This window comes from Ziziphus jujuba, chromosome 11 (assembly GCF_031755915.1).
Source record: "Ziziphus jujuba cultivar Dongzao chromosome 11, ASM3175591v1".
NCBI lineage: Eukaryota > Viridiplantae > Streptophyta > Magnoliopsida > Rosales > Rhamnaceae > Ziziphus > Ziziphus jujuba.
The window spans coordinates 25673344-25697213 of NC_083389.1; the positions used below are offsets into that span (position 1 = coordinate 25673344).

The following is a 23870-nucleotide window of genomic DNA, read 5'->3' on the forward strand; positions in this document are numbered from 1 at the left end:
TTGTAAAAAAAAATAAAAATGCATCATAGAAGTATTTTACCATGACTCCATCATTGATTCTATATAACTTATTATCGACTTTTGCCACTTTTTTTTATTAAGGCATAGAATCAAGGTTGGTTTTTTTACTTTACAAAAGGAGCATGCTGGATCATGCATCTATACATATACAGACAGATAGGCCTATAGATTCATAACCGATATCTTTCTATAGATAGTAATGGTATCAACTCATATGTCCATGTTCTAATCAGGGGAAAAAATAAAACAGAAATTAGCTTTCGGAGAGATGGTCGAGTGGTTAATAGCTCTTGTCTTGAAAACCGATATAGTCTGAAACAAAGAACTATCGAGTGTTCGAATCCCTCTCTCTCCTTTCTTGGTTTGGTGAATAGATTTGTTGCTTTTATTTTATTTTATTGGTTTTTCCCTTTCATTATCATAAAGGGGAATGGCTCGGCTAAGTGGGATAGCTGAGCCAAAAAAAAAAAAAAAAAGATTAGATATAAATGGGTTGAAAAGAAGGGAAAAAGGAATACTTTTTAAATCTGACTTGACCCACCTAACCTAATATGTATGGTGGAATCAAATTGATTCCTACTTCAAGCATCAGGCTTCCCGTCTTAATTAAGAGGAGTCATGGATAGAACAGGTTCAAAATCATGATAAATTCCTTTTTCAAATCCTGCAGCAACTGCACGAGGCCTTCCCGCATGCCATAAATGACCTACGAATAGGAAAAATCCTAGAACAAAATGAGAGGTAGCTAGCAAACTTCTAGGTGAGCCAGAATTGATTGCATTGATCTCAGTTGCTATGCCTTCCATGAAATTTAAAGAACCTATAGAAGCATGATTCATATATTCAGCAGAATGCCGTTCTTGCCAGGGCTAGATGTCTTTTCTCAACTTACTCAAGTCCAAACCGTTGGGGCCCCTTAAATGTTCTAACCAAGGAGCACATCGATCCTAGAAATGAATAGTTTCTCTTCTAAAAATAACTTCCCCAGCCGAGGAGCACATTAGATATTTACCTAAATTGGTAAGTCCTTGAACAGATCCCATATTAGCCCTAAAACATTGGTCTCTAACTAAAAATGTAAATGCTTGAGCTTGAGAAGCTTCCAGTCCAATAGGCCCGTTAAACTCACTAGGATAAGCGGTATTATTGAACCAGACAAAGCAACAAGCAATAAAAGAAAAAACAGATAAAGCACCTAAATTATAAGACAAGTAAGCCTCTCCAGAGCATACAAGTGCACGGCGAGCCCATGTAAAGGGTTTGGTTAAGATATGCCATAATCCACCAAGTATATAAATGGAACCTAACCATACATGCCCTCCAATTATATCTTCCAAATCGTCCACACTAACAAGCCACCCCTCTCTCCTAAAAGGGGATTTTAGTAAATAACCAAATAAAATTCTAGGGCTAGGGTTCAAGTTGGTAATTTTTCTTACATCGCCTCCCCCCCCCCTCCGAGAGCCCAAGTATCATATGCACCCCCAAAATAAAAAGCCTTGAACACTAGAAGAAAAGCACCTATACCTAACAAGATTAAATGAATCCCTAAAATTGTAGTCATTTTATTTCTATCTTTCCATACGTAACCGAAGAATGGAAAAGATTCTTCAGAGTTTCAGGTCCCAAATGTGAATGATAAATACCACCAAAGACTAATATTGTAGAGGAAATTAAGTGAATTACTCTAGACACAAAGTATGGAAAGGTGTCTAGAACTTCCCCCCCGAGACCTACCCCCCAACCTAGAGTAGCTAAGTGGGGAAGTAAAATTAATCGTTGTTCATACGTCGGCTTCTCTGGTATGAAATCAGCCACTTCAAATAGGTTCATTGCTCCGGTCCAGAATACAATTAATCTAGCATGAGCTACATGAGCCCTCAGTAGTTTACCGAATAAGTTGATAAGTCGAGCATTTTCGGTCCACCAAGCGAAAACCGGTGGTTTCTTGGTCATGACCAGCTAAAGCTAAAGTTCCATTAAAAAGTGTTTCCACGAGGTAGAACCCCCTCAGGGAATATAAGGTTTTCATGAGGTTGATCTTGAGCCACCATCCCAGCATGAATACCTTCATTTCAGAGAATATTTTTGGTGTAGAAAGTCCCAAATTCTGGATTTTCTGCTGCACGAATGTCTTGAGAAATGAAGTAATAGGCACGTAGATTTAAGGCTAAACCAACTACTCTAAGAGCACTCGTCCATGAATCGGTTACTAGTACAAATAACATAAAGAAATGTAACCAATGTTTATTTGAAAAAGCAACCACAAAGATTTGAGACTAAAAGCGGTTAGCAGTGACCATTGAATAAGTTTCTTCAGCTTGAGTTGGGGTAAAAGCCTGGAATGTATTTGCACCATCACCATTTTTAAATAAAGTATTTTCTACGGTAGCACCATGAATAGCGCATAGTAGAGCAGCACCCCCCACCCCAGCAACTCCCATCATATGAGCAAGTCCAAATTGACGTAACATGAAACCTATTAGTGCAAAAGCACCGTGAAGAGCAAAAAAAGTCCACAGACCACCTAATTGACACCAACGAGTAAAATCTCCTTGTGCTTTAGGGCTCCATAGTAACAACAAAAAGTGTTCTAAACTATTAGCAGGAGTAGAAAACTGCGGCGGTTAAGATGTTGCAGCCTTCCAAATAGGAACTTGCTAATCCATGGGTACACCATGAAGTTACAAAGGTTGTACCTATAAACCAACCCCTAAGGCGAAATAGGCACAAGGAAAGAGCAATAGACCAGACCAACCTACAAAAACGATAAATCATTTTCGTCTTTGGTAAATTTACCAAGGGCTATAGTCATAATGATCCTCTTATTCAACTACTTCAACCATTTTCGAGCACCTCGTAGCATTTTCAGAACATTGGCGCTTCTATCATTTATGTATGATTTGATTTCTCCTCCACTGCCCCTTCTTTCGAATAGGTTCTGAATATAAAAAAAAATAAAAAATTATTGATCTTTAACTCGACCTATTAAAGTAAAATCCCTTAACTCAATTCAGTTATCCTTTCCTATTCTTAATAACCACCTAAACCATGAATTTTCTTATGACTCATCAATCAAATAGATGCATTTTTTATTTGATTTGAAAAGAACGATCCCTTTTCTCACTACCGATAGATCCCAAGATATATTCCTCCCGTTCCATCAACTAATCTTATTCTTGAATCCCGCTAGGAAAATTAATAAAAATAAGAATTTGTATGTGTCTTAAACTACTACAATATCATATATTTTATTACTTTCTATTTTACTCTTTCATTTTCTTTTAATAAACTTCCTATTCTATTTATTTTATTCTATTATTTATATTTAATTTAATTAATAGGGTATTGAATTTAATAATAGGAGACTATAAATAAAAGTCTCTTTCTTGCATCCATTTTCCATCCGATTATTGGATCAAAAATATTGTATGTATACATATGGATGGAAATATTTGTTACATGAAACCACGATCTGATAGATATCTACCTAAGAATCTAAAATAGATACTTATAAATTATGAAATATATATAATAAAATAGAAAGTGATCTTGTCTTGTGTGCTGGAATCAACGAGAGGTATTTTAAATGCCTCTTACGTAAGTTGTGCTTGGAATAAGTCTTTCACTGTAAAGTAAAGGAATGGAATGGAATTCCTATACGACATCTAGAAACAAGAAGATTTAATCAGAAATATCGACAGATTCTCGCGTAAACCAAAGAAATATGAAAATGAAAAAAAAAATAAAAAATCCACTGTTCCAATTTTATCTCTAATCGAATTTCGATATTAGAATAATGGATGTAGTTATGATTCAATGGGTTAGGTCCACTTACTTTTTATTTTGTTGATTTCTAATTGATTTGATTGGAATAATATAATAAAGTAATAGGAATATTTGGAGATTCAAGTAGACAACTTAGCATTATTCATTATAAACTTATCATTATAATGTTTATAACAATATAATAAACATAATAACAAATGTTCAACTTTATAACTATAATTACTAGAAATTACTACACTTCGTTAGTATTTAATAGAATTTCAATATAAAAATTAATTATATTACAATTACATTTTATGGTTTGTTACTTTTTTATTACAAATGGCAACAATATCTCTATAAATATGAATATTGCAGTTCGAGTTTTATGAAAAAACGAAAGCCCCTTATTAGATTTGAACTGATGACTTAGGCCTTACCATGGCATTACTCTACCGGTGAGTTAAAATGGCCCATTTACTTCAACTTTTGAATAAACCGCTAGTTACTATGAGTTAGTGTATATACTTATTATATGTTGTATGTCTATAGACATATCTTATATGTTTATACGTTATAATCTATGTAATAGATATATCTTAGATGCATAGTGGGTCATTCAGGAAAGCTCAATATGATTTACCTAGTGAGTATAGAATATACTAGTAAGTGTAGGTAGAAAAAGGTTTATTGATATTGGATTTGATAAATATCAATGCAATGAATTGTCTTTAGACCGACCGACCCTAATTTATTTCCATTATTTTCCATTATAAGGAAATTCATTTGATTGATACATGTACCTACCAATTCAACATAGCCTCAAAATATTTCATCGAAGCAAATCGTTGATAAAGAGATTCGGCCCGTCCTCTGAACCAAAAAAAATTTGGAGAAAAAAATTCAATAACTTATCATTTTTTTATTTGAATTTCTTGTCTTGGTGTGAGGTAGAAATATGCCTGCCTAATCTTAACAGTGAGTGAATCAATGAATGAAAGCATAAGAATGGGGTTTAATCCCCTTTTTTGATAGACAAATTACTCACCAAAAAGTGCTATCCTTCGCATTGAGTCATACCATTCCCATTCTATTATATTGTATATTGACAATTTCAGAAAACTATTCATACTATGAGCATAGTATGATGGTGGTCGGGCAAGTATGCCCCCATCGTCTAGTGGTTAAGGACATCGCTTTTTCAAGGAGGCAGTGGCGATTCGACTTCCCCTGGGGGTAGGGTACTACGAAAGGAAGTTGATCATGGATTATCAATAAGCATGAAATTGCTTCTTCCTATCTTAGGTCAATGCCCGAGCAGTTAATTGGGATGGACTGTAAATTTGTTGGGAATATGTCTACGCTGGTTCAAATCTAGCTCCGCCCAATAATTCCCCAATCCGCCACGATATAACCCATTTGTTGTTTTCCCAAAATGCTCGATCCCAATAGGAAAGAAGTAAAATATTTTTGATATATCTCTACCACTATTTAGTTACTCTATTTATTTTTTTTTCCAACAAAGTCTGATTTTTCTAATGATCTAGATTCATATCAGAATCGGTAAGTGTAAAAGCTAAGGACAAGAGTAAAATAAAGAAAAACGAACTTTTTCATTGAAAAGTGTTGAAGTGTGGCAATTTTGCCACTTGATGGTGCATGTCACCGGCTAGCATGCACACCTTGGTATCAAATCATTTCCTTTTATGAGTTTATATTTTTTTGTATGTTTTTAATTGATTCAAGGTATATTTTGATAATGTTTTGTGCCTAAGTTATGTATGCAAAATTATAGGCAAAATTATGCACAAAAGAGTAGGAATGTTATGCTTGAAGTGCCTATGGTGCTGGATTCATAATTTCCAGCAACATAGTTCCACTATTTATCTTATATCTCAGGTTGTAAATGAAGTTTTGGGCTGACATTTTGAGGGATGTCTACAGACATATATAGAAGACTATGGTTTACATTTCAGGTCAAAATGACATGGGCAAGTCCATTTTCTATTCCAAACAGATTGCTGTATCTGATGGGCCCAGTATGTAGAGTATGGGCCCGTTTTGGAGCTGTTTGGCCCATGATCCGGTTCCAGAACTTTCCTAGCTCTTGGAAAAATATTTATTGATGACCAAGGATGCTTCAAACCAAGTTTCATAAGCAGATACAAAGGGGAACTAAGTAGGTGAAGCTAGTTTGGTTGTTTACCCAAACTAGTTAAACAATAGGAACTTAGTTCAAACCATGTGCCACTTTTTACTATATTTGGAATAGACATGTTGCAGCTGGTTTTTGACTCTTTTGTGTATGAAAAGTTAGGTGTTGACCATTTTACTTTTTAAATTTCAAATACTTTACTCAATTTGTAAGCTCACATGCTTGGCATGTGTGAACTAGTTGTAATTTCAAGCTTATATTGTAAAATGAATGTAATGGCTACACATCCAAGCCTCATTTTTCAAAAGCAACATGGTCCCCTTCTTCTTATCTCTTCTTCAACACCTTAGAACACTCTAGGAACCCTAAAAATCAGAAAACACCATAACCAAAACCTAAAAACACAACTCACACACAACCATTCCCAAGAGCATCACCAAGAGCTTACTTGTTGCTAACACTTCAAGCTAGCTTGCTCTTGATCATAACCTTCTCACCCCAACAAAAAGCTGATTATCCAATTGATTTGGCAATAACAAAAAGATTATTAATAATCCATGCCACTTTCACTAAAGCGCATGTCCATATGGATAGAAATATATCATTCGCTTCTCCATTCCAACATGACAATTATGATATGAACCTAGGACGACATGCTCCTAAACCCGTATTATATTAGCCCGAATCTAATTATGTTCAAGTTCTAATGGTCACCTAGACCCCTAACCAACCTGTGATTAGAAACCTTGGTATATAATGAAGACGCCACAATAGGTGATGGTGTTGGGGTGAGAAGGTTATGACCAAGAGCAAGCTAGCTTGAAGTGTTAGCAACAAGCAAGCTTTTGGTGATGCTCTTGGGAATGGTTGTGTGTGAGTTGTGTTTTTAGGTTTTGGTTATGGTGTTTTCTGGTTTTTAGGGTTCCTAAAGTGTTCTAAGGTGTTGAAGAAGAGATAAGAAGAAGAGGAACACGTTGGCTTTTGAAAATAAGGCTTAGATGTGTAGCCATTTCATTCATTTTACAATATAAGCTTGAAATTACAACTAGTTCACACATGCCAAGCATGTGAGCTTACAAAATGAGTAACGTATTTGAATTTTAAAAAGTAAAATGGTCAACACCTAACTTTTCATACACAAAAGAGTCAAAAACCAGCTGCAAAATGTCTATTCCAAATATAGTAAAAAGTGGCACATGGTTTTGAACTAAGTTCCTATTGTTTAACTAGTTTGGGTAAACAACCAAACTAGCTTCACCTACTTAGTTTCCCTTTGTATCTGCCTATGAAACTTGGTTTGAAGCATCCTTGGTCATCAATAAATATTGTTCCAAGAGCTAGGAAAGTTCTGGAACCGGATCATGGGCCAAACAACTCCAAAACTGACCCATACTCTGCATACTGGGCCCATCAAATACAGCGATCTGTTTGGAATAGAAAATGGACTTTCCCATGTTATTTGGACCTGAAAGTTGAACCATAGTCTTCTATATATGTCTGTAGACATCCCTCAAAATTTCAGCCCAAAACTCCATTTGCAACCTGAGATATAAGATAAATAGTGGAGCTATGTTGCTGGAAATTATGAATCCAGCACCATAGGCATTTCAAGCATAACATTCCTACTCTTTTGTGCATAATTTTGCCTATAATTTTGCATACATAACTTAGGCACAAAACATTATCAAAATATACCTTGCATCAATTAAAAACATACAAGAAAATATAAACTCATAAAAGGAAAGGATTTGATACCCAGGTGTGCATGCTAGCCGATGACATGCACCATCAAGTGGCAAAATTGCCACACTTCAACAGATGGATGTCCTATTGATGAGTCAAAACTAAAACACTCATTCACTAATGGTGTTTTCGGTGTTCAAAGGAAACAAAGAGACTTCAATTTGACAAATAATTTTCTGTATAAAATTCAAGCTTGATTTCTCATTGAAAATAAGCCTTTAAATAGGCTAAGCTTACAAAGAAAAAACCCTAAAAAAATTAATTCAAAACTGGACTCAAAGTGTGGAGAAAAAGAAAGTACAGAAAAGGAAAGTAGAGAAAAGGAAAGTGCCTAATTTTTCCTAGTTTCTTAAACTAATTTGGATTAATTAATTCCTTTATTTTGAATTAGGAATTAATTAATTTACAATTGAAATACTAAAATAATGACTTTCCTAAACTTATTTGTCCAGTAAATAAATAAATAAAAATCAAAATAAAAGACTAATTTCCTAAAACAAAAAGTCAAAATCAAATTAGGAAACTAGTTGACTTGTTTGACTACTAAGGTATCTTTGACCAATCTCCAGCTTGTTTGGGCTTCAAATCAGCTTCCATATGCCATTTAGGATTCCAAATATGATTAATAATGATTCCCACACGTTGCCTCTTGATTGGAATAAGTCAAGCAAGAAGAAAAAGTCAAAGTCAGTGCCAAAATAGCACATTTTCGGTAAAATTGAGATGCTATCCGTACAAATCCTTTTTAGATGCTTTTGATTCTGCCTTGGCTGGGTTCCATATCCTTTTACTGATATTATTTGAGTTCATGAAGTGTTAGAACCATTCCTTGCTGCCCGGACTCCATAAATGCACCAAAATCGCTACCTGGGTCTGTATCGGCTTCCACCACTTGTATGCCCAAAACAGGTCTTGGATCTTCAGGTATGGACAAGTGTCCTTCATAATGAATTACTCCCTGGATAAAAGCAGTAAATTTGTCCCCAAACATCTTAGCTTGAGCCCTAGTGATTGGCCTGGTCTTCATCCATATCGAGTCAGCACCCTAGCAGGTTGTCGGTTGTGCGGGATCGGGCAGAATCACATCAAATTATATTCGAAAATCTAAATCGAAAGGGTTTGAATGGAATCATTAAGAATAGGTATACTGTACACTTTATTTTATTATGTTATTTCCCTGGGATTTTAGTTCAATTGGTCAAAGCACCGCCCTGTCAAGGTGGAAGCTGCGGGTTCGAGCTCCATCAGTCCCGAAGGATCCAAATCTAATCAAATAGCAAAAATACATCAATTCATCTTTCCATTTTTCTATGAAAGGGAGTACAAATAGCTGAATTTCATTCCCGACAAAACAATATAATAATAAAAAGAGGGAGAGTGCAGATAGATAGTTCTATTTATATCCACGCATGTTTAATAAATATCAGGTTTTTTACACATTTTAATCCTGTTCTACGAATTCGACTAAAAAAAAAAAAGGTAAAAATCTCTCCCTTCTCTGCGAATTCTTTTTTAAACAATTGAATCCACGAAAAGTGAAGTGCTAAAAAAAAGAAAATCTTGAATACATTTATGGTATCTAATCGGATTGGAATATGGAATATCATAATAATGGTAGAAATTGAATCATTTTCATTTCTATCTGTTGCAAATTACAATTTGTATAAAATCCTCATTATCCCTCCTTCATACGTATTTCACATATTCTATATATTATATGGAGTTAGGTTAACTTTCATGTGATTCAGTAAATATAATATCAATTCCATCATTGCTATATTGATCCATATGATTTGATGAATGGGATTTTTTTCTATAAATGCGAAAAAAAAAATGCTTGGGGATGCAACTAAGGAAATGTCTACAATACCTAAATTTAATCAAATACAATTTGAAGGGTTTTTTAGATTCATTGATCGGGGCTTGACAGAAGAATTTTATAAGTTTCCAAAAATTGGAGATACAGATCAAGAAATTGAATTTCAATTATTTGTGGAAACATATCAATTGGTAGACTCGTTGATAAAAGAAACAGATGCTGTATATGAATCACTCACCTATTCTTTTGAATTATATGTATCTGCAGGATTAATTTGGAAAACAAGTAGCGATATGCAAGAACAAACAATTTTTATTGGAAACATTCCTATGATGAATTCCTTAGGAACTTCTATAGTAAATGGCATATACAGAATTGTGATGAATCAAATATTGCACAGCCCCAGTATCTATTACCGGTCAGAATTAGACCATAATGGAATTTCGGTCTATACCGGTACCATAATATTAGATTGGGGAGGAAGATTAGAATTAGAGATTGATAGAAAAGCAAGGATATGGGCTCGTGTGAGTAGGAAACAGAAAATATCTATTCTAGTTCTATCATTAGCTATGGGTTCGAGTCTAAGAGAAATTCTAGAGAATGTTTGTTACCCTGAAATTTTCTTGTCTTTCATGAATGATAAGGAGAAAAAAAAATTAAGTCAAAATAAAATGCCATTTATTAACAATTTGCTTGTGTAGGCGGAGATTTGATATTTTCTGAATCCTTATGTAAGCAGTTACAAAAGAAATTCTTTCAACAAATATGTGAATTAGGAAGGATTGGTCGATGAAATATGAACCGTAAACTGAACCTTGATAATATATGTTACCGCGAGATACATTGGCTGCTGCGGATCATTTGATTGGAATGAAATTCGGAATGGGTACACTTGACGATATGAATCATTTAAAAAAATGAATGTATTCGTTTGGTAGCAGATCTCTTACAAGATCAATTCATATTGGCCTTGGTTTATTAAGAAAATATAGTTAGAGAAACGATATGTGGAGTAATTAGGAACAAATTGATACCGACTCCTCAGAATTTGGTAACTTCAACTCCATTAACAACTGCTGATGAATCTTTGTTCGGATTACACTCATTATCTCAAGTTTTGGATCGAACTAATCCATTGACACAAATAGTTCATGGTAGAAAATTGAGTTATCTGGGCCTTGGAGGATTGATAGGGCGAACTGCCAGTTTTCTGATACGAGATATCCATCATAGTCACTATGGATGCATTTTCCCTATTAACGCGTCTGAAAGAATCAATGTTGGACTTATTGGCTCCTTAGCAATTCATGCGAGGTGTGGTCATTGGGGGTCTTTAGAAAGCCCATTTTATGAAATCTCTGGGAGATAAAAAATAAAAGGTACGGATGCTTTATTTATTACCAAGTAGAGATGAATACTATATGGTAGCGGCAGGGAATTCTTTGGCAGTAAATCAAGGTATTCAGGAAGAACAGGTTGTTTCGGCTCCATACTGTCAAGAATTCTTGACTATTGAATGGGATGAGGTTCATCTTCGAAGTATTTTTCTCTTCCAATATTTTTCTATCGGAGCTCCCCTCATTCCTTTTATCGAGCATAATGATGCAAATCGAGCTTTAATGAGTTCTAATATGCAACGCTAAGCGGTTCCTATTTCTCAGTCCAAAAAAGTGCATTGTTGGAACTGGGTTGGAATGCAAAGTAGCTCTAGATTCTGAGGTTATTGGTATAGTTGAACATGAGGGAAAGATCATTTATACCGATACTGACAAGATCCTTTTATCAGGTAATGGGGATACTCAATGCATTCCATTAGTGATATATCAACGTTCGAACAAAAATACTTGTATGCATAAAAAAAACCCAAGTTGCATGACGTAAATGTATTAAAAAGGGACAAATTTTAGCTAGCGGATGGTGCTACTACCATTGGCGGTGAACTCGCTTTGGGAAAAAACATATTAGTAACTTATATGCCATGGGAAGGTTACAATTCTCAGGATGCGGTACTCATTAATGAGCATCTAGTATATGAGGATATTTATACTGCTTTTCACATACGGAAATATGAAATTTAGACTCATGTAACATGTCAGGGTCCTGAAAGAATCACTAATGAAATACCGCATCTAGAAGCCCATTTACTCCGAAATTTAGACAAAAAGGGAATTGTGATGTTGGGGTCTTGGGTGGAGACGGGTGATATTTTGGTAGGTAAATTAACGCCTCAGATAGCGAAAGAATCATCGTATGCTTCAAAAGATAGATTATTACGAGCCATCCTTGGCATTCAGGTATCCACTTAAAAGGAAACTTGTCTAAAGTTACCCATCGGCGGTAGAGGATGAGTTATTGATGTGAGATGGATCCACAAAAAAAAAAAGGTTCTAGTTATAATCCAGAAACAATTCATGAATGTAGGCCAGATATTCGAATGCTCTCTTGAGTTGGCGGGAAGTCTGCTAGACAGACATTATTGAATAGCACCTTTTAATGAGAGATATAAACAATAGGCTTCGAGAAAACTAGTCTTTTCTGAATTATATGAAGCCAGTAAACAAAAAGCGAATCCATGGGTATTTGAACCCAAGTATCCGGGAAAAAGCAGAATATTTGATGGAAGACTAGGGGATCCTTTTGAACAACCTGTTATAATAGGAAAGCCTTATATCTTGAAATTAATTCACCAAGTTGATGATAAAATACATGGACATTCTAGTGGACATTATGCACTTATTACACAACAACCATTTAGAGGAAAGGCCAAACAGGGGGGGAGCGGGTAGGAGAAATTGAAGTTTGGGCTCTAGAGGGATTTGGTATTGCTCATATTTTACAAGAGAGCTTACTTATAAATATGATCATATTAGAGCTTGCCAAGAAGTACTTGGTACTACAATCATTGGAGGAACAATACCTAAACCAGAGGATGCTCCAGAATCTTTTCGATTACTCATTCGAGAATTACAATCTTTGGCTTTGGAATTGAATCATTTCCTTATATCTGAGAAAAACTTCCAGATTAATAGGAAGGACATTTAATTGGAATGAATCAGAATTTTTCTTATATGATCGATCAGTATAAACATCAACAACTTCGTATCGGATCAGTTTCTCCTCAACTAATAAGTGCTTGGGCCAAAAAAATTCTACCTGATGGAGAGGTAATTGGAGAGGTGACAAAACCCGACGGAAAAAGATGGATTATATTATGAAAGAATTTTTGGGCCTATAAAAAGTGGGATTTGTGCTTGTGGAAATTATTGAGTAATCGGATATGAAAAAGAAGAACCGAAACTTTGTGAACAATGCGGAGTTGAATTTGTTGATTATGGATACGAAGATATCGAATGGGCTACATCAAACTGGCATGCCCAGTAACCCATGTATGGTATTTGAAATATCTTCCAAGTTATATTGCGAATCTTTTAGATAAGCCTCTTAAAGAATTAGAAGGCCTAGTATATTACAATGTGTGATTTGATCAAATTCAGAATGAGAAACTGTCATCCCATTCAATCAAATTAGGATGCCCTAGATCTGACATGTCTCTTGGTAGGAGTAACATGAAGCTCAGAATTATGGGTGTGTTCAATACTCCCAAGTAAAAAGGGAATTGGTCTATGGTCGATTCAGTAACAAATAAATAGAAATTTATACCTCGTGAAAAAAAAAAGACTTCTTTTGTGGAATTAACCATTTCCTTTCTATCTAGACGAAGAAATTCTATCTAAATAAGTAAAATAAGCAAATATTTCATGGTTGTAGGAGTCTATCCATCGCATATAGGCTTTAAGGATATCATGAAATAACCATCGAGGCAAAGTAGGGACCTAAAAGATTGAATGGAATGATACATAGGCAAGTAAATACCTTATGAATTCTAAGGCCTTTCTTTACTTTAATTAAAATTAAAGGGATTCATCACTCGAAGGGAAGTAGACTACTCAAGAATTTCATATTTCATTTATTTTATTATGCCATAATTAAATAAAGAATTCAATTCAGAAAATATACTAAAAAAATAAAATAAAATGAATCAATGAAATGTTGCTGGACCTTCTTTTGGAACTTGAGTAAGGAGTAGATTTTTTGGGATTTTTATAGAATTTGAAAGTGGAAACGAAACTCTTTTCTTTTCTTTATCTTTTTTGGTGTAACTATTTGAGCCGGATGAGAGGAAACTTTCACGTCCGATTTTGAGGGGGGGAGATCTGATAGGATCCTATCCAAAATTTTCTTTTGCTAGGCCATAACTAAAAAATCCACTTTCTTACGATTACGAGGTTCATTCAAATATGAGATCCAATCCTAGAAATACAGCATCCCACTTTTTTTTTTTACTACCCAAGGCTTCGAGACATTTCGAAATCGAGAAATTTCTACTAGAGCAAGTGCTATCCGAGAACAATTAGCTGATTTGGATTTGTGAATTATTATAGATTATTCATTGGTAGAATGGAAAGAATTAGGGGAAGAAGGCCACACGGTAATGAATGGGAAGATAAAAAAGTTGCAAGAAAGAACGGATTTTTTGGTTAGACGCATGGAATTAGCTAAGAATGTTATTTGAACAAATCTAGAACTCGAGTGGATGGTTTTATGTCTATTACCAGTTCTTTTTCTCGAGTTGAGACCTATTATTCAGATAGATGGGGTTAAACTAATGAGGTCTGATATTAATGAACTCTACAGAAGAGTTATCTATCGGAACAATACTCTTATCGATATATTAACCACAAGTAGATCTATGCCAGGGGAATTAGTAATGTGTCAAGAGAAATTGGTACAATAAGCCGTGGATACACTTCTTGATAATGGAATCCATGGACAACCAATCAGAGATGGTCATAATAAGGCTTACAAGTCATTTTTAGATGTAATTGAAGGCAAAGAAGGAAGATTTCATGAGACTTTGCTTGGTAAACGTGTTGATTATTCGAGGCATTCTGTCATTGTTTTCGTAGGTCCTTCACTTTCATTACATCGATGTGGATTGCCTCGTGAAATAGCAATAGAACTTTTCCAGACATTTGTAATTCGTGGTTTAATTAGACAACAGTTGGCTTCGAACATAGGAGTTGCTAAGAGTAAAATTCGGGAAAAAGAGCCGGTTGAATGGGAAATACTTTAGGAAGTTATACAAAGGCATCCTGTATTACTGAATAGGGTGCCCACTCTGCTTAGATTAGGCATATAAACCTTCCAACCCATTTTAGTTGAAGGACATGCTATTTTTTTACATCCATTAGTTTGTAAGGGATTCAATGCAGACTTTGATGGAGATCAAATGGCTATTCATGTACCTTTATATTTTCTCATACGAATCTCTTGTCGCCAGCTATTGGAGATCCCATTTTTGTACTAACTTAAGATATGCTTATTAGGCTCTATGTATTAATGAGTGAAAATCGCCGAAGTATTTGTGCAAATAGATATGATCCATGGAATCACATAAATTATCAAAATGGATGAACTAATGATAATAAGTATACGAAAGAAAAAGAACCCCATTTTTGTAATTCCTATGATGCAATTGGAGCTTATCGGTAAAAAAGAGTCCATTTAGATAGTCCTTTGTGGCTCCGGTCGCTACTAGATCAACGCGTTATTACTTCAAGTGAAGCTCCCCTTGAAGTTCACAATGAACCTTTGGGTACCTATCATGAGATTTATGGGCCTTATCTAATAGTAAGAAGCATAGAAAAAAGAAATTCTTTGTATATACATTCGAACCACCGTTGGTCATATTTCTCTTTATCGAGAAATCGAAGAAGCTGTACGAGGATTTTGCCTGGCTTGCTCATATGATACCCAATAATATGGCATCCAAGCTAAGTAATTCTATGACACCACTGTGAATTCAGGTCTCTACGATTCAAGTATGACCATAGTAATTTCTACGCGAATCAAGATCGGGAAAAGGAAGTTTTCCAATCATTGACTCAAACCCATTGGCAAACCCCACTTAGCAGAATATGGAGGTACTTATGGCAAAAGCGGGCTAATCTGGCCTTTCACAGTAAAGTGATAGACGGAACTACCATTAAATGGCTTATTAGTAGATTAATAATCACTTCAGAAAGGGAGTTACATCGCACATCCTAGATTAAGTAAAGAGTTTGAGGTTTCGACAAGCCACCGCTACATCCATTTCATTAGGAATTGATGATCTTTTAACAATACCTTTTAAGGGATGGCTAGTCCAAGATGCTGAACAATAAGGTTTGATTTTGGAAAAGCACCATCATTATGGGAATGTACACATGGTAGAAAAATTACGACAATGTATTGAGATATGGTATGCTACAAGTGACTATTTACGAGACGAAATGAATCCTAATTTTAAGATGACTGACCCTTTTAATCCAGTCCATATAATGTTCTTTTTGGGAGCTAGAGGAAATGCATCTCAATTACACCAATTAGTAGGTATGAGAGGGTTAATATCAGATTCACAAGGACAAATGATTGCTTTACCAACGTGGTCCTCTTCTTCTCATCTCTTCTTTAGCACCTCAGAACACTCTAGGAACCCTAAAAACCAGAAAACACCATAACCAAAACCTAAAAACACAACTCACACACAACCATTCCTAAGAGCATCATCAAAAGCTTGCTTGTTGCTAACACTTCAAGCTAGCTTGCTTTTGGTCATAACCTTCTCACCCCAGCAGAATTGACCTATAGTGTCATTGTACAGAATCTCTGTCTTACTTTCCACATCTTTATTTCTTCCATTAATATACACAAACTATCTTGCTATTACTTCTTTTTTGTCTCATATATCATATAACATATAATAATAAAAGACTTATATTATATACGTATTAAATAAAGATAAAACCCGTCGTAAAGGGAAAAAAATGAATATCTTTCAGGAATTCTCAGGTAGATGGAAAAAGGGACCTTTTTTTTTTTTTGCTTTAAAAAAAGGAATATCAACTATCTACTGTACTGAATCATTTTACATTTCAAGTCAAGTTGTACATTTCAATTTGAATTAGGGATTCTACGTACAAATACAAGTGGTCAGTCATTAACTGCATATACACATCGGGTCATATATGTGTTTTTATTATGTAATACATTTTAGAATAAAATTACAATAACGAATAAAGGAGGATGTTTAATGCGAGATCTAAAAACATACCTCTCCGTGGCTCGGTAGTAAGTACTCTATGGTTGGGGTCTTTAGCAGGTTTATTGATAGAGATCAATCATTTATTTCTGGATGCATTGATATTTCCTTTTTTTCATTCTAGTTAGTGAGATGGGTCGGGGCCTGCGGGGGGGGGGGGGGGGGGGTAGGGCTTAAGAAGATTAGAGGTATAATTAAATATCTGTGACTAATCCCTCTCTTTCTCTTCCTTTTTTTTTTTTTTTGATAAACAGAAATGTGATGGTTGTAGCAACAATATCATACAAGATACTTAAATAAAATACTGTACAGCGATTTGTATTTATTATAAAGTGTAAATTAAATATAGTTAAAAATCATTATAGTTCTTATTATTATTATTATAGTGATTATTGATTGATTGAAATTGAAAGGAAATCTTTCATAGTTTTATTTCAAGTTAGCAACTTCTATTTTATTTTTTTTCGTTCCTTTCTTCTTCCTTTCAGATTGGAAAATAGAAAAATGGAGTCAGTGAAAAACCCAAAGGGGGTTAATGGCCAAGGGTAAAGATGTACAAGTAACGGTTATTTTAGAATGTACCGTTTGTGTTCGAAACTGCGTTAATAAAAAATCAATGGGCATTTCCAGATATATTACACAAAAGAATCAACATAATACACCCGGTCGGTTAGAATTGAGGCAATTCTGTACCTTTTGTTACAAACATATGATTCATAGTGAAATAAAGAAATAGATCGAACCGATTGCCTCCGTGTCCAGCTTCCAATACAAGGAAGGTGAAAAACGACATATTATATATAACATAACGATTTCTATAACATATATTAAATGTAAACAAATCCTATTTATTAATTAATTCTAAATCATTTTTTATCGTTTTTGTTTTGATCCGATCGAAATAGGAGTAGAGTTTTAGGGATAAGGAATAAACAAACCATGGATAAATCCAAGTGGTTCTTTCTTAAATTCAAGTGATATTTCGTAGGCATTTGCCCCCGATCCAATCAGGGGATCGAATTGATTATCGAAACATGGGTTTAATTAGTCGATTTATTAGTGAACAAGGAAAAATATCATCTAGACAGGTGAATAAATTGACTTTAAAACAACAACGATTAATTACCGTCTCTATAAAACAAGCACGTATTTTATCTTCGTTACCTTGTTTTAATAATGAAAAACAATTAAATTAGAGGGATTCAGTACGATTTTCAAATTTTGAAAGATACTTTTTCCATATGAGCTGAACTGAGTCAATAGGATGAAAGAGTTAATGATGCAAAACTACGTACCAAAAACATCACTTAGATGGGTTCCAGAAAGTAACAACATAGGGGGGAAATGGGGAAATAGAATATGAAAAGAAAATTGAAAGAAATGAATGCAAGGGGATCAGATTCTATTGGTATTATATCGGAAATGAATCTTGGCTATTCGTACCCCTCAACTCCCCTTGTAATATAGAAGAAGTAGTACCATTCTTTGGGAATGAGAGGAGACATAGTATGAACAAATAAATAAAAAGACGAGGAAACAAAATCTATTTGTTTCTTTAGATACGCTTCACTCATCTATAAATATTTTCTATATCTTAAATAGAAGGGGTATCTCTCCAGCCGCTTAGATGGATAAACATGTATCATGATCTATACTATTAATTAATGAATATGTATGTTGACCAATTTGTAGAATCGATACTCATTCAAACAATCCATGTGCCAGGAACCATATTTGAACTGGTGACACTAGGATTTTCAATCCTCTGCTCTACCAGCTGAGCTATCTTAACCATTCGCGACCCATTATCCTCATTTTAATAGATGACTTGGGTCTATGTCAATTAAAAAGATGAAAAGGGGAGTACAAAGTCTTATCTAGGCCTAGGTGGAATTTTTTAGATCTTAAAAAAAATATATATATATACTTTGTAAGTTTCAGTACAGTACGAGCGATAATATGATCATTCCATTTACAATCAAGGTTACTTGCTTAATGATGTTCATTTGTACGTGTATCATACATATCACAAGGCTTGTGAAAAGGAAAAGATTAATGAATGAGAAACATAACAAATTTTGAACAGCTAACGAAATGAGAGTATAGGATAAAAATTAGGGAATCAAATGGGCCTTTTTGGGGATAAAGGGACTTGAACCCTCACGATTTCTAAAGTCGACGGACTTCCCTCTTACTATAAATTTCATTGTTGTTAATATTGACATATAGAATGGGACACTATCTTTATTCTCATATGATTAATCAATTTTTCAAAAGATCTATCAGATTACGATGGAGTAAATTATTTGATCAACGAATATTCCATTTTTTACTTGGAATCGATTCACAACAATTCTTTCATTCTTCATATAAACATATAAATATATAAAAAAAAAAATCGAATCATCATTAATCATTTGGCTTGGAGATAGTATTTTAGTATGTATACGTATATAATAGTATTTCAGTACGTATACGTATATATGTCAATAGAAGGATTCCTTTAATAAGGCATCACAACCAACTCCATTTGTTAGAACAGCTTCCATTGAGTCTCTGTAACTATCCTTTTTTACTATCACTTTATGAATCCTTGTTTGTTTTCAAAAAATAGGATTTGGCTCAGGATTACCCATTTATAATTCCAAGGTTTCTTTGAATTTGAAAGTTATCACTTGGTAGGTTTCCATACCAAGGCTCAATCCAATTAAGTCCGTAGCATCTACCAATTTTGCCATATCCCACCCTCCCCCCCCCTCGATTAAGGTCTTGATGCCACTCTTCTTTATTCATTTATTTATATTAGGCCGGAACCGTTGCATTCATTAAATAGCAGTTCCATATTGAAAGGCATTTTCTCCTAATTTGGATTTATTGTCTATCTTCTTTCATCTCTATCAGATACTCATATTTGGTCCAATTAGAAAAGAGTCGATAAGTTTTGTATTCAAAATTAAATTCAATATACAATATATATGGATATATACCACATATATATTATGTATATTTATTATACATAATAATATTATACATAAATATATATGTGGTAGATGTATAGGCTAACATGCTATGCCCCTATTTCTATCATTTTTAGCGTGTAATTTTGAATACTTGAACGGTCGATTTTTTTTTTTTTTTTGTTTTATCTTTCACCTTTCTAAATGAAAACACTGGAATGTTTCATTATGATCTGGATTGCGTTTATATAGATTGGATTGCACTTTGCTTTTTCATTTTTTTCTTCCTCTTCCCCTTTTCTTAGGGCAGACCTTCTATAACAATAACATAAATAACATAAAAAAAGAACTAAAAAGGAAATTTTTTATTATAATATTTTTATAATATTAATTCTTTATTATAATAATTATAATATTTTTAATCTATTTTATATTATAAACATTAATATTATAATATTCAAAAATAATTACAAAGTCATTTTTCAATTCACAAAAAAAAAAAAATCTTACTATCTAATCAAGATATTGATTATTGATAAACATATAGTTGATAAAAAAAATCGAAATTATATAGCTATATTAATCGTTATGTTAATTGCTATGTTTTATAATATTCAAATATCCAATATTTATTTGAACTTCTATTCTAGATTCTTCTGTTTAGTCATATGAATTATGAACAGTTAATAGCTAAGATTCCAATAGTTTAGTAAATTCATATGCATGTACAATTTATGCTATGTGAGTCCGCTTAGCTCAGAGGTTAGCACCACAATTAAAATGCGATGGTCATCGGTTCGATTCCGATAGCTGGCTTTTCTCCATCTGTTTGATTGTTTTTTCTATTACAAAATTGATAATAAAAATATTGAGATAATAAGAATATTGAGAAGGCTTCTTACCCTTTTACCTTACCAAGGGTCACCAATCTATTATCTCTCTATTATCTCATAGAAACTCTCGATTATAAAAAAAAAAAAAAAAAAGTTCGATATTTGTAAAACAAACCAATCAAGAAAATAACATTTATTATTTATTTATATATTGCTTATTTATTATATTGCTTATTTATAAAATATATTATAAAATTTATTATTGTATTGCATAAAAATTATACACAATAATAAATAATATTTATATATACATATATTATATATACAATACAATACGGTCTGGATATTGGTACAATTCATCTAATTATTCTTTGTAGTCCAAGACTTCAGTAAATTTCACTTCATTTATCATTTACTTTAGTTTTAATTTCATTTAGGTTTATGAAATTTTAATAAAATACGGAGTCTTTATGCATTACAGAGGACCTTGTTTCCAAAAAATACGTCGTCTAGGGGCTTTACCGGGACTAACTAGTCAAAAACCTCGAGCCGGAAGTGATCTTAGAAAGCAATCGTGCCCCGGTAAAAAATCCCAATATAGTATTTGTTTAGAAGAAAAACAAAAATTGCACTTTCATTATGGTCTTACAGAACAACAATTACTTAAATACGTTTGTATTGCCGGAAATGCCAAAAGGTCAACAGGTCAGGTTTTACTACAATTACTTGAAATGCGTTTGGATAACATACTTTTTCGATTGGGTATGGCTTCGACTATTCCCCAAGGCTGTCAATTGGTTAACCATAGACATATTTTAGTTAATGGTCGTATAGTAGATATACCAAGTTATCGCTGCAAATGCCGAGATATTATTATAGTAAGGGATGAACAAAAATTTAGGGCTCTGGTTCAAAATTATTTTGATTCAACCTCCCCTGAGGAATTGCCAAAACATTTAATGCTTCACCCATTTCAATATAAAGGATTAATCAATCAAATAATAGATAGTAAATGGGTCGATTTGAAAATAAATGAATTGCTTGTTGTAGAATATTATTCTCGTCAGACTTAAACCGAACTAAAATAACAAGAACAGGGTTTCAGACACCCCCTTACTATGTAAAAAGACCCAAGGTAAGAGGTTTTGATTCGAGGATTTTTCTCCCCTTCATGTATCATAGATTAGTAGAGCGATTTTCATTCCTTGTCCCTTCTTCACATTACAATATTTTCCAAACTGTAGAAATTAGTATTACGAGTAGAGAATCTATATTAAAGAGAGGGCTAACTGCTAGAATAATGGTATCCGTTGTTATTTACTACATCGCGATCAGTAACATTGGTGAATTAGTTAAAGGGTATGGAAAGAGAGGGATTCGAACCCTCGGTAAACAAAAGCCTACATAGCAGTTCCAATGCTATGCCTTCTCCTACATAATGATTATGGTTCATAAACCAAGTGAATAGTGAGTTATTCATATTTGATTTTTGGATAGGTAGGTACACTATTTTTTTTTTAATAGAAAAACTTTTATTAAATTAAAGATAGGCCCTTCCTTTGATGCTGGGGAAAAAGAATTTTTTTGGTGAAAAACAATAGATGGCACTCCCAGCCTTTTCTAATATTTATACCGGATTAAATCACTGAATTGGAATAAATACACCGAGTAATCTATTTTTTGAGACTATGTTTAATGGATACTTTTAGATCATTATGATATTTAGTTTAGATTATTTGTCCATTTTCATAAAAATGCTAAAATGACTTTCCAGTTTTAGATCTTTCAACCCCTTATCCCAACTTTCGACCCATAGATTTATTCCAAATTCAAGAAATGTCCTTGGGTTTTTATGTTTGATTTATAGCGTTTACCCATTATACACACAATGCAAAATGGAAGGTTAGTCTATTTTCATCCATCATAGAATGATTATTTGCTTCTTTTTCTTCTCTCTTTGGATCATAATTTGATCAAAACTTCTCTAATTATCCTAATCTAAAGGAAAAATTCTTTGATCTTCAACTTCGATGAAATAGGAATAGTTCCTTTCATTCTTTTACTACTACTATTATATTACTACTATATTTATATTAGTATACTTTACTATATTTACATTTGAATGAAATATAATCGGATTCAAATATTTCTTAGTTTTTATTGATTCCTGTCAAAAAGAAAAGAAAGAATTTGAGTAAAAGGTCTTCTTTTTTAATGAGTCTATTTTTATGTTATTTAATATTGTCCAATTCCCATTGTTTGGGGATTATTTTCTCACAACACGAAGGGTAATTCAAAGAAATTATAGATTGGATTTTTGCCTATGTCTAGATCTAGAATAAATGGAAATTTTATTGATAAGACCTTTTCAATTGTAGCCAATATCTTATTGCGAATAATTCAGACAACTTCGGGAGAGAAAGAGGCATTCTCCTATTATCGAGATGGTGTAATTTGATTCTTTTTTTTTATTATTATTTTCTTTCTTATTCAGTTATTATATTAGTTATTATATTATAAAATATTATCTTATGATAAATTATAAAAATATATAATAAATTAATTATATCATAAATAAACTAATTACATTATAATAAATTATAATTAATAAATAATATATTCATTATATATATTTAATATATTTATTATAATTATAAATAATTATATAATTATAATAAATTACAATTATCAATTATAAAGTTATAAATCAATTTTAATTTTTTTATATATTTTCTATTTTTTTTTATAGTTATACTTTTTTATTTTACTGCTCTCAATCTTGGGAGAAAGACACTCAGAATAGAAGAAAAAAAAAGTATTGAAATAAATCTACGCTTGTTGAAGGTGAAGTTTGTAAATAAAACAGGCCTTTCTGTCGTGTATCCCCAATTAATGCAGCCTCAGATGCTTCAATTGTCGATTTTGGAGTATTGAGCAAAAGGTTACTCTATGGGTTAGGTCAAACCTACCCCACTAGTACCAATAGGGGGCATAGGGGAAGAGGCACTACTCCTAGGAATCAACAACATGAAAACTTTGGTATAAATTATACCTTTTCTTTATTAGGATCGAGATTAAGAAGAATGGTTAGGACAACAAACATCCATCTCATTCATATTTTGGATACCCATATAACCATCGAAAACTGTTGAAGTGACTAATTTCAGGAAATTGAGAGGAGTTGAAGACAAAAAAATTGTTCGAGTCATCCTTTTTTATTTTATCTTGTACCAGCATCCTTGATGTTAAGGAAAGGTTTTTTACAAGAAAGTTGGCTAGAGATTTCTTGTAAAAACACTTGCCCCACTTAGTTTATAATGAGATTATTTCATTTCAAGTTTTGTGGATTCCATGCATTATTCTCATTATGCACATAAAGGAGGAGCCATATGAGATGAAAACCTCTTGTGCGGTTCTGCAATGGAGATTC

The 23870-nt window shown here is 33.3% G+C and overlaps 1 protein-coding gene and 1 pseudogene across 1 annotated transcript; one reads left to right on the forward strand and one right to left on the reverse strand.

Moving 5' to 3' along the window:
* Positions 1-496: 496 nt before the first annotated feature.
* Positions 497-2095, reverse strand: LOC125420201 (photosystem II CP43 reaction center protein-like; annotated as a pseudogene).
* Positions 2096-20910: 18815 nt separating this feature from the next.
* Positions 20911-21513, forward strand: LOC125420026 (small ribosomal subunit protein uS4c). Its single transcript, XM_048466584.2, has one exon. It carries the CDS (start codon positions 20911-20913, stop codon positions 21511-21513), a length of 603 nt encoding a protein of 200 aa, XP_048322541.2.
* Positions 21514-23870: the final 2357 nt, after the last annotated feature.